Source organism: Gouania willdenowi, chromosome 17 (genome assembly GCF_900634775.1).
Source record: "Gouania willdenowi chromosome 17, fGouWil2.1, whole genome shotgun sequence".
Lineage (NCBI taxonomy): Eukaryota > Metazoa > Chordata > Actinopteri > Blenniiformes > Gobiesocidae > Gouania > Gouania willdenowi.
Genome location: NC_041060.1, coordinates 6,996,454 through 7,009,269, shown reverse-complemented (window position 1 = coordinate 7,009,269; position 12,816 = coordinate 6,996,454). Strand labels below are relative to the sequence as shown.

The 12,816-nt window shown below is 36.2% G+C and overlaps 1 protein-coding gene across 1 annotated transcript in view; it reads right to left on the bottom strand.

Moving 5' to 3' along the window:
• efr3a (EFR3 homolog A (S. cerevisiae)) overlaps nucleotides 1-7,296 on the bottom strand; it is a gene marked incomplete at its 3' end in the record, with an annotated part of 95,472 nt that extends 88,176 nt beyond the window's left edge. The window contains exons 1-2 of the mRNA XM_028473324.1: nucleotides 7,227-7,296; nucleotides 6,977-7,110 (exon numbers count right to left, since the gene is read on the bottom strand). Coding sequence (XP_028329125.1) covers nucleotides 6,977-6,986 — 10 coding nt within the window. The remainder of the gene's footprint in view (nucleotides 1-6,976; nucleotides 7,111-7,226) is intronic.
• Between the last annotated feature and the right edge of the window lie 5,520 nt (nucleotides 7,297-12,816).

Below are 12,816 nucleotides of genomic sequence, written 5' to 3'. Positions count from 1 at the left end.
TTTTTTTTTAAATAATTTTATTTCAAGTGTGGAAATAAATTAATTCCATACAATAACAATAATAATAATCCACATGCACAAATATATTCCACAGAATATCAGCTCATGAGCTGTTTGCGTCAGCAATTACTTTTCTAAATGTGTCTAGTGTTGATGTATTCAGATTTATTTGTGTTTGTAAAGAACCTGTTTACATTAAGTTGTGAATTTTTTTTATTTATTTATCGTGATTTTTATCGTTATCGTGATAAGTACCAGAAATTATCGTGATAATTTTTTTTGACAATATCGCCCATCCCTAGTGACGAGTACTTTAACTTTAGGCGGAGTTTATGACCTATACTACAGCCAGTCAGCAGGGGGAGCTCTAAAAATAAAAGCTTCACTCTTCGGGGAGCATGTCCCATCCATTCTTTTTACAGTCTATGTCTCATATCTGTGTCTCTTTCTCTCTTTCTGTTCTGTGTGCAGCTCTCTGTGTCTGTAGCCCCGCCCCCTCTCCACTCTGAGATGCAGACAGAGCCATACACACATAAACACACACAAGTGGCTGAAAAACTAAAACAAAGCAGCTCCCATATAAGGAGCCAATACCAGCCATTCACTTTTATCAATCCAAAGATCTTAGGTGCACAAATGTGTGCTACAAACTTCTCCAAACGCAGAAATTGGGCCAAATAATTCAATAAATAAAAGCAGATTTTTAACTGGAGGGTCAAATGTTCAAGTCTGCTGTAGGCCAATGAGCAAGATCCATAACCTTCAAATTGCCACCTGGACACTATACTGTTCCTCAGGTATACAGTAAGTTTAATGCAGAGAAAAAATATAATGCATCGCCCTTTGTATGTGTGACAATGAAACAATAATAATGTGTCATGATTTACACATACCTATATCTAAAGGATGTGCTTATTTCAACCTGATGTGTGGGAAAATTGTTTTAATACATACACTTTACAACTGAAAGTATACAGAGATAGTAGGACATACATCTATAACAATTTGTTGTTTCCTAACATAACTGTTTTTCTTTTGTTACTGTTTGATGTTTACAGCACATAATGTGATACTGTTGTGGAATACATTAAAGCAACAAAGCTGAATTAAAATTGTGGAAAACCAAAACAGTTTTGCAGCCCAGTTTTTTTATCTGGGCTCTGAGGGGAGATGAGAATGGAGATACGTGTGGAATTCAGATGAGATAGACTCTCGTTCACTTCACTGAGTTGTTTGTTCAACGCAGGGTCAAAAGTAGCAATTGATGGCAACGGCAGCGGCTTTGGCCTACATAATAACTTAATTGAAGTAGTAGCTTTGAGGATAATGAGAGGCGCTAGACCACAACAAAGCCTAGAATGAGACGCACACCAAAGTCAGTGTCAAATATAAATAGCAGCAGTACTAACCTCAATCAAATCAGCACAAACTCTTCTTTTATCCAACACTGAGGTGGTTAATACGTGTAGATGTTACAATTTGAATGAACATAAACACAGATTAACACTCACACGGACTGATTTGTTTGATAAAAGGTGGTAAACAACTTTTCTATGAGAAAGCTGAACTCTAAACCTGCTTCTCTTCAAAAGCCACCAGAAGTCTGAGGTCCCAAGTGATGCTAACATTACAGCAGGTCAAAGCAAAACCACATGTTCACAGGAATGCACCAACTTTGTTTTTGTTTTTTAAGATGTTTGCAATTCACACAATTCATCAACCAAAAAAAACCCTCCAACATCCAATCTTTATGAAGAGGTGTCACGAGACTTTGGTTGAGGCCTTTATTACGTAGGCATTCACTGGCGGTCGGCAAAGCAAGAATTTCATTGTACGGGGAAACGTGTTTCTACCTGTACAGATGACAATAAACACTTTGATTTGATTTGATTTAACAAAAACGTGAGAAGCCACCAAAACGTCTAACTACTCTCAGCCAATAGTAAAATTTGATTGTAATAGCCAGGTTTCAACCCACTTACATTCACACTTACATTTTTACATCAAAATACACCAAATTGAAATATTTTGACTAAAAAGTCAAAAGTTGGACTAGTATCAATCAACAACACAGAAAAAAAGTGGTTTGGGGGTTTAGTTACTCTTGCAACGTAATCATAATTGACTATTAGCCCCGATTAGCATGTTTGGTACGATTTCAGCAAGTTTAAAAGCCAGTAAAGTCGATGAAATAGAAACAAAACTGAAAAGCGTCAAGTGATGCGAAAATGGGTAAACTCTGAAACGGGAAAAGGGAAAATTTTGAAATGAAAAACCGGAGGTTCTACCAAAAGTGTGGAGAAATGTGAGAACATTGAATAAAACATTGTTGAAGTAATGAGCAGCATTACCTTTAAACTACCGTGAATAAAAATGAAGAAAATTAGAGATTTTATGTAATTCTGTACAGTTGCCTTTACTGTGAGTGCTTTCTGAAGTGACAAGTGGGTGGTGACATGACAGGCAGTGAGATTGTAATACCATAAACCAGCCGTTATGTAACAAACTGGTTAGAATCTCGGCTTGTTTAATGTTGACAATATTTAGTAAGCTGAGACCACAGTGTAGGCTACGCATCCAAATACATTCATAGGCACCGTCTCATCTCGCCGCATTAGCCCATCAGGAATCGATGTTAAAGGCGTCACATTACCGCTAATGTAATCAGCTATTTACCACAGGGAGTAATTACAGAGTGCGCACACGCAGATGTGCACACACAGCCAGCAGGGATGCAGAGTCCTTGAAGCTGCTGCTGAATGATGCTGTCTGCAGCAGCAGTTAAAGGAATCCACTCTGAGTTTTCCTTCCCAAAACCGCTCACTGCCAAAAATCATGAGGGTTTTTTTTTTTTTTTTACCCCTCAATGGAAAATAGTTCTGTGTCATTCTTTTAACTGTTGTCCTTCTAGTCATGTAAGTGTAGTGTGTGCAGCAGGAAATAACGCACCAGCCAAAGGCAGCTGCTTACCCCTCAAAGCAGTTTGTACTTCTACATCAGGGGTTCTCAACCTTTATGGCCATTTTTACTTATTTTTACTTTTTTTCGGCAACTACACCAAACTTGCAATATTTTTGCTCCTTTTAATGCATTTTTTCTACAATACTCCCATTTCTGCCACTTCTCCATCAAATTTCTATGCCTTTTCTGACTATTTTTTTTTCCACTTTCAAGACGTTTTCGGCACTTATAAACCGTTTTCACCACTTTCCCCACCTAATGTCACATATGTTGACCATTGTTGTCACTTTTAACCTCTTTTCACCATATTTCTTGATTATTTTTGCCAATTTATTCACATTCATGACTGGGTATGCTCATTATTTGCCAGTTTAAACCAACTGTTCATAATTTTCTGCCACTTTCAACCCAATATTGACACTTGGAACCATTTTGACCACTTTTTCTGTCTGATTTTGGCCACTCTAATTTGCAACTTTTAACCAATTTCTATGGTTTTTAAAATCCCATTTCACCACCTTTTCCACCATTTTTGTTCACTTTTAATCCTTTTAAGATGCCTTTTCTGCACATTTCTTCCACTTTCAAGACATTTTTGGTACTTATAAACCCATTCCACCACTTTTTTTTTTTTTACCTAATGCCGCATATGTTGACCCATTATTGTCACTTTTTAACCTCTTTTCACCATATTTCATGCTTATTTTTGCCCATTTAACAACATTGATGATTTGCCATGCCCATTATTTAAATATTGACACTTTTAACCATTTTTTACCACTTTTGTCTGTTTTTGGCGACTCTAATTTGCAACTTTTAAACAATTTCTGCTGTTTTTAAAATCCCATTTTACCACCTTTCTGGTCACTTTTAACCCATTTTATTTCTGCTTAAAACAGGAATTTACATCTTTAACATGACTATATTATATGGTGCAAATAATAATAAACTTCCTGGACAACAGTGGATATAATTCAGATAGAGAAATACATGTGGTTATCACAGATTCATAGAACAATGAACCATCATTTTGCTGATTTTATGGATGGACCCCAAAAATATCTCCCTTTTATTCCCCCTTATAGATGGTCCTGCCTCCACATGAATGTTCTTCAATGTCCATGTGGGGGTCCCCGTTCTCTGGAACCTTTATTTTGGGGGTCGTGGCTGAAAAGGTTGGGTTGAGAACCAGTGATCTATACTGTATATATACAGTATAAATGCACTGTACTTTCACTACAGTCAACAACCATACTATTGTTTGTCATTAAGTGTGTTTGTGCTCTGGTGGAAGAACATAAACAAGAACCACAGTTTGGACATTTGCTGATGTCATCGATTCTGTAAACATGAACTACAATGGCGTCAACAAATTACTCAAAATAATGTTTCTACTATATTTTTGCCACTGGAATTAATTTATTGCAAAACAAACTAAAGCTAAATGTTGAAAATAGTATGGGAGACCTGATATCAACAAAAGAAAAAAAAATTTAATCCATTCTAAAAATATTTAACAATAAACATTAAAAAAACCATCATTGACATTGGTGCTTCTCAACTGTTCTTGCACCAACAGAAATTTATGATTATTGGCTGCAAAAAAAAGGATTGTGTAATAAAGATGACTATGAAACAACAACATTGATGTAAAATTAAGTGTGTTTGTGTGTATGAATGGATGTGTACGGGGTGTGTATGTGTGACTATGCGAGTGTGTGTAGGCATGTGAGTGTGTACACAGAGGGTGCCTATGTGTCTGGCCTTGTGAGATTTCAGTATTGTTTTGGGAGGACATCATGTGCTTTGGAAAAGGTAGCCTGACCCAGAGCTAGAAGCAAAGTTGAAGACATGAGAATCACACAATGGAAAGTTACAACCCAAGGCTTAAGGATTAAGATATATGAGTAAATATATTATTAAGCATAACTAATAATTTTGCCATAACAAGAGGTTAAAGTAAAAGATTACAACTACTCACGTTTAGGGGTGTCCCAATCCGATATAAGCCTGCAAACGAATATCGAATTCAAATTCCCGATTTTTTTTTTTTTCCTCAATTTGTTTATTTATTTTATTCCATTGTAGAATACTGTAGATATTATGTTGAAGGTTAAAATGTATGTAACCAACTGGTTAATAATAAATGGGTCAGTTTTTCTCATACCTACTGTTGCTGACTATTGTTCTCTGTTTGAGTAGCATCACTTGATCAAGCCTTTTCTAACATTCCACACTACAATAATATAAGTAATTAATGTTTTTTAGTAAAGAAAAAAAGGTCAGAAAAGTATGTATGATTCACGCTGACATCGGATCAATATCGGTATCGGCCGATACCCAAGGCTGCAATATCAGTATCATATCGGAAATGAAAAAGTTGTAACGGGACATTCCTACTCACGTTACTGTAATTGAGTTGCTTTAATGGGTACGTGTACTTTTTTGTGATTTTATTATATTCCTGTTTCATGTCTGATCATTTTTTTTTTTTTTTTTTTTTTTTTTTTAATTGAATATATTGGTGTTATTTTATTTCAAAAATAATTGTACATTTTGACAAATCTTTTATTTCATACAGATGCCTTTGTGGAAAATAAATTAAGTTTCAATCGTGCAAGATTTCATCTTTTCCTTTTTTAAGTCTATACACGAGATGTTTACTGTACGCAAGTCAACCGTGGCAAGATTTATTACCAAAAATAAACGTGGGAGGTGAAAGTAACAAGTAACTTTTATTTTGAGTACTATTTAATTGAGTATTTTATGTATGACTTACTCGTACTTGAGTACAATTTAAATCAAGTAACAGCACTTCTACTTTAATAACTATAACATGATGGAACTCAGCTTTATGTTTTATTGATAAAAATGTACAAACGCTCTGAGACATAATAGGAAAAACCTTAACCAGAACATTGAGAAAGCATGTATATACTGTATATATGTACTTGCGCAACCGGACGTGCGTGTGTGTGTGTATTGATATATGTAAAATTCTGTACATAACCTTTTTCCTCTTTTATAACACTCATAACTTTATTGTAAATTTTGTTCCACATATGCTAATGCAGTGTCTGTAGGAAGTATGTCATGCTATGGAAAAGTGGGAGGTTAAGTAGCGTTTTCATGGATGGTTTACATGGGAACTTTAATTCCTCTTTAATTCAGAATAAAAGTTAAATCATCTTTAAACCTACCTTGTAAACACTTAATTCCTAATGCAAATATAATTCTGAATTACACACCTTAGTTACAAATGTTGCTCACTGAGGACACCTGCTGGTCAATATTTACGAGGTGGTTTTTTTTCTTCAGGATATTAGACCCAGTTGAGTCATTTTTAAAAGCCCTTTGTGTAGTCACTCCTGTAGATTCTACACAGTTTATAACTTATTCTGAGTTACCATGACCACCTGTCAACATTGAGCTATTCTGCAAAGCTGCATTTAAGACAACTCTATGAAACAATTTATGAACGGTACATTGCAGTCCAAACAAATCCAATGTTGCACACCGTTGAACCAAGCAGCAGCCATGTTGAAAGTCTCAGGCCAATATGAGCCTGATTTGCAGAGATATTTGAGGAACAAGCACACAGACAGAGGTTCCTTGCTTGATAGATAGATAGATAGAGTGAAAGCCTATTTTTATTTTATTTTATTTCATCTTAGTGATTTGCACATCACAAATGTATCTATTATTTTTCACATTTAATATTTTCGTCCTATGGCACACTCACTTTGGCAATGTAAACCTGTTTCTCATGCCAATAAAGCTGTTTTGAATTGAAAGCTCTCAGCACATTTCGAAATTCCTATTTTCACACACAACAAAGGCAGCTACAGTGAACGCACCAGGTGACTTCTGATACGTAACAACCAACCAAAACAAAGGCATTGAACGCACCACTCGTACAGTTAACTGGATTGGTGTTTACTGTTTTCAACACACACACACACATACACACATTAGACATATATACACACTGTACACACACACACACGGTGCTTACCAGCTGGCATTGTGACGCTAATGTACCGCAGACCCTGTGTTTGCCGAGCACCGATTGAGCCTGAGTCTGTCACTTAGCCTCCATGTAGCTTGTGTTGCTTCTCCTGCTGCACACAGGACATCGGAATGACGGCTCTGCAGAACAAAAATCACCTGTTTGTGCTTTCACAACACACGTTTGGAGTGAAAACAGCCACAATAACAGACTGGAAGCTGTGACAAAGGAGAACTAGCCCGTTAAAAACACTGACCTGTCCGGAAAAGGGACGCTACCATTAGACAGAGACAGATAACAGACATACCTGTGTGTGTGTAATGAGCAGACCGCACACTAATAACTCTCCACACGTTACTACAGTGCTTCCTGCTTTACGGTGACAGTCGACACACGGAAGTGAGAGCACAGCCACAAAAAAAGGAACTACTCGCCCCCCCCCCCTCCGTCAGTTCACTGCGGCACGCGGAGCACCGGCGATACTTTAGGGCGACACGAGCCTAATTATAGCCGCCTCAGGCTAGGTGCGCAGCGCGAGAGATTACCTCCAGGCTCAGGGACCACCTGTTACATAACACTGCGTTTTTCACTTTCATGATTGGGTTCAATCCCCGTAATTTGTCGCCCATGCCAGTGTTGGTGAACTGACGGAATATAATACACAGGGAACACGTGATATAAAGGAGTTTCTTTACACCAGAGGTTCTCAACCTTGGGGTCAGGACCCCATTTGGAGTCGCCAGATGCCTTCAAGAAACTCAGAATATTTTTTTGAACAAGTTGTGCCCATTTATTGTTATTTTTTACCCTTTTTTCAACTACACAAAACTTGCCATATTTTAACCTATTTTATCACTTTTTCTTGCCATATTTTTACTCCTTTTACGTAATGCATTTTTGCGACATTTCTGCCACCTCTCCATTAAATTTTGATGCCTTTTCTGCTCATTTTTTTTTTTCCACTTTCAAGACATTTTTGGCACTTATAAACCCAGTTGCAACCACTTTTCCCACCTGTCGCATATGTTGACCCATTATTGTCTTATTTTGTTTTATGCTTATTTTTTGCCAATTTAACCACATTCACAATTTGTTATGCCCTTTATTCGGCAGGTTGAACTAATTTACCCAATACTGACACTTTTACCACTTTTTCTGCCTGTTTTTGGCCACTCTAATTTGCAAATTTTAACCAATTTCTGTGGTTTTTAAAATTCCATTTCACCACTTTTTCCACCCTTTTTTGGTCACTTTTAACCCATTCTATTTCTGATTAAAACAAGGATTTACATCTTTAAGATGACTATATAATGGTGCAAATGATAATAAACTTCTTGGATAACAGTGGATATTATTCAGGTAAATAAATAAATATGGTTATCACAGATTCATAGAACAATGGACCATCATTTTGCTGACTTTATGGATGGGCCCCAAAAATCTCTCCCTTTTATTCCCACTTATAGATGGTCCTGTCTACTCATGACTGTTCTTCAATGTACATGTCTGTGTTCAACCACCTTCAGCTACACAGTGGGGGTCCCCGTTCTCTGGCACCTTTATTTTGGGGGTCGTAGGCTGTAAAGGTTGAGAACCACTCCTTTAAAATATAGAATCATCCTATATTTACCTCTTGTCTGGAGGTAGCTAATATTTTCAACTGTGTTTATTTATTTCTTTGTCTGTTTGCAGGATTATGTCAAAAATGCATCACAGTTTTTGGCAAAAATTTTAACCAAATATAGACTTTATGCCATGGAAGAATCCATTACATTTTGAATGGGATCGTGATCAATATGGACCAATATGGTTTAAAAAATGGAAAATTGTCTTTTTCTATCTCTCATTATTGGTGACATTAAAGAAAATAATAATATCTCAATTTGTTAGTGACCGATCTTTATGAAGTTTAACTCAGCTAGGTCAGGTTTCATTTGGATAAGATCTGTATTGCGCATTTCATTGCATTTTTTTGGGAAAGAAAATGGGTACGTCCATTTATTTGGACATACTGTATGGTTATTAATGGTGATAGACATTTCTTCCAAACCTTTAAAGTGTGAATGATCTGGTACCATGATCAGGATCATTGATCCACATAAATGGCAATATCTGGCAAAGATACAACTTTGTGCCTTTTTTGCAGTCGATTAAAGCATTTATACAAACATTTATAGAATTCAGGACACTAGTTTGTCCTTCCGGTGGAGTCCTTGTTGCAGTTGAAAGTCCTCATCAAAATGCATGAGTTATGGCTGCTAATGGCACGTTCCTCCTACTTCTTTTTTTGCTTCAGTCTCTGGATTGGATGAATAAGTGAATGTGTGAATGTGTAGTTACACCACACCACCAGCTCACATGGCCTCCAAAAGAGGATCAATTAAAATTAATTTCATCTCTCACTGAGTTAATGCCATTTTTAGGGATGGACATCAAATGTAATTACATGTTATATAAGCATCACATAATAAGATTTTATCTCTAAAGTGATTACTTTCTTCAGAAGTGGATGACCGGTACAGATTTAATAACTACTTTATAATTATATATTTACAAAATTATGTAAAAAAAATAAATAAAATCGAACAATACAAAATTGTAAATCAGCACTTGTATTTTTTTGTGTGACTTTTAACTTAGTTTTATTTAAAAGTTGAAGTTTAAGTTGTACTTTGGTACATCGACAGGTAAAATAACTGTGTCCACTGTCTACAGTCCACATGCCCTTTCCAGGTATAGACCACTCATGCTATTGTGTTTAATCTCATTATAGCTGCAGCAATCTCTCACATACATGTGCATGGTGTATAAGTATAATGAGGAAAAACCCTTTGGCTTGCACAATTATGGATGATGGTGCCAGAGATTTATTGTCACCATAGTCACCAACGACAGAGAATAAATGTCAGACAGACAACAGTTATCCAGAGCTTAGCTAAAAAAATTCTTTCCAAAGACAGCATGAAAAAGTGTGTGAAAGTGTGATGTTGTTGTTGTTTTTAAGCTCTTAAGGACCTTTTCTGTGCCGTCCAACAGACTTAAAGGTGATTAAAAGCTTATTTGGACCTACAAATGGCCGCCCATGCATCTGTTGGCATCAAATTAATGGAAACAGACAGGATGAGCTCCACACTCATGGCGAAAAAATAAATACATTAAAAATGATATGTTAAGTTGAGGTTTTGTTTATTCAGATGAGGTTTTTCAGTAAATTTCAATTTCAGTCTTTGCCAGAGGAGTTCTGCTGATCGCCTTTGATGGTTCCTTTGAAGTTTCACTTGACTTGCATGTAACAGTTCAAGCAAGCCTTTTGTTCCCTTCCTTTTTGAATAGTATGTTAAGTTAAGGTTTATTCATACAAGGTTTTTCAGGAATATTTTTATCTCCTGACATGTTTCGACTGCCAGTCTTCGTCAGAGGAGTTCTGCTGATTGCCTTTGATGGTTCCCTTTGTTAGGCATAGAAGATATATGCCTAACCAAATGCATTATTTTGCGCCATATTCGTTTCATTAACCTTTAAAACTAGGACTACTTTACCCTGTGCGCCGCCATGTTGAAATTACGTCATTGTTGATGTGATAAGCCCCTTTTTTGGTCCATTGAGTTCTATGGGAGGTGAAGCATTTAGGATCATTTAGCAGCTTTTTCAGTCAAAATGACAACTTGTGCTGCTTTGGGTTGCTCTAAAAATCAGTAAAAGTTTCACGATTCTGGTTGCCTTTATTTACATGCACACGGAGCTCTTCTCCTCTCCTTAATGGCGTCTACAAAACTGCAGAGTGGGAACTGTCACCCCCCGTGGGCACAGATTTTTTTGGGTCACAGTTTTAATTTATCATCTCTCAGTAAACAAGAGGTTTACATAAACATTTTTTTAAGTTTTACTGACTCAATGGACTAAGGGCCTTTGATGGTTCCTTTGAAGTTTCACTTGACTTGCATGTTATAGTTCAAGCAAGATTAATCATCCCTTCCTTTTTGAATAGTATGTTATGTTGAGGTTTTGTTTATTTATACAAGGTTTTTCAGGAAGTTTTAATCTCCTGACATGTTTCGACTGAAAGTCTTCTTCAGAGGAGTTCTGCTGATCGTCTTTGATGGTCCCCTTTGAAGTTTCACTTGACATCCATGTAATAGTGAAACTTCAAAGGAACCATCAAAGGCGATAAGCAGAACTCCTCTGAGGAAGACTGGCAGTTGACAGTCAAAACATGTCAGGAGATATAACATTCCTGAAAAACCTTGTCTAAATAAACAAAACCTCAACTCAACATAGTGTTCAGGAGGAGGACAGAATGCATCTCGCTGGAACTATTACAAATGTAGTGAAGATACATTGAGGAAATTATTCAGCCTGTGTAATTACTCTAATGTGTGGGAAATATGAGACTAAGGTGAGAGGAGTGGTTTTGTAATTACTGACCAAACACAAACAGATTTAGGCTGAAAATCATTTCCCACTCATGTCTAAGGCAGGAGCACATAAGCAATTATAATACAGAGCCGTTTTACTCTTCATAATGTGTTTTTCTCCCAGCGTCAAATTATTTCATTGTTAACTAATGGGATTTCATTCACAGAGTGAGAAAAAAAAGCTTGACCCGAGGATGATTTGATGATTTTAATTTGATCAATTTCTAAAGTTCCCATTGTTAAACTGTCCTCTGTGGTTTTAGATCAGATGGGAAGTGAGCTGGGATGTGAATATAACACATACAAAGGCTGAGTGGAAATATGTGGGGCTTCTTTACGATTATAGTAAGACATTTAAAAACAAATATAAGCATCCCTTTGTATCAATAATGATTGTCAATATCACAGGAAATGTAAGTGTAAAATATGTGTTTGCATAAAAACCACACCATTCACTTTAAATACATACTGTATACTGGACATTTTGTGGACTGAAAATGATTTATTCATACCTACAGAGATCAGGTGGTAAAAAGATTTTAGGATTCGCTCTCATCCTTCCTTTTAACTCCCCCTAACTCCCCTTCCCGTGGTTTCCTCCCCTCACCAGGGTGTAACACTGGCTTCTCTTTTTATTTTCCCCTCTAATAAAGTTTATCTTACCCTTCCTTATGGGAGGGCTGGTGATGGTCAAAAATAAAATAAAATAATAGAAAATAAATAGAAAAATAAGTGAATAAATTAACTAGTTCTATGCAAGTAATTTTAGTTTGATGTTGTGTTGTCTTATTGGTTAAAAAACAACAACAACAAAAAACTTTAACTAATGATTGTGTATGTCTTGGAATCTAAAATACAGCTAAAATACATACATAGAAATGCCAACATGCCGTGAAGTTTGCATAAAAATGCTAGAAATAATTTATGACCTAATTTTTGACTCATTAGTAAATGCAGAAATGTAGAAGGAAACCAATACTCAATCAACAATGTATAGTAATTAGTTAATATCTATAATACATATATTATAAAGTTTGTCAATAACATTATTTTGATGAAAACAGACATTTTCTAAAACAAATAAAAGTATTTTTTAGTCTGCATGGTTGAATGTTTGTCATTTAAACATCAGTGAGCTGCTCTTAAAGGAGATGCAAAACAGATGATTTGAAGAGAGGACTTCTAATCTAATACCTTATCTAATAAATTACTCTGTAGTACCCATACTGTAGCATTTAAGAGGGGTCCAAATATGAGAACATCTCTAAAAACCAACGAGTGTGGTCTCAGTGGTCCCCCTGACTTTGATCTTTCTCTCAATTTCTCACTTTAAAACCCACGTCTCCTCGCTTCTGATAATAACCCCACAGACTGGAACCAAACCTTTTGATCTCAAATTATCAAGCTGACCTCATCAACTGAAAAATATGC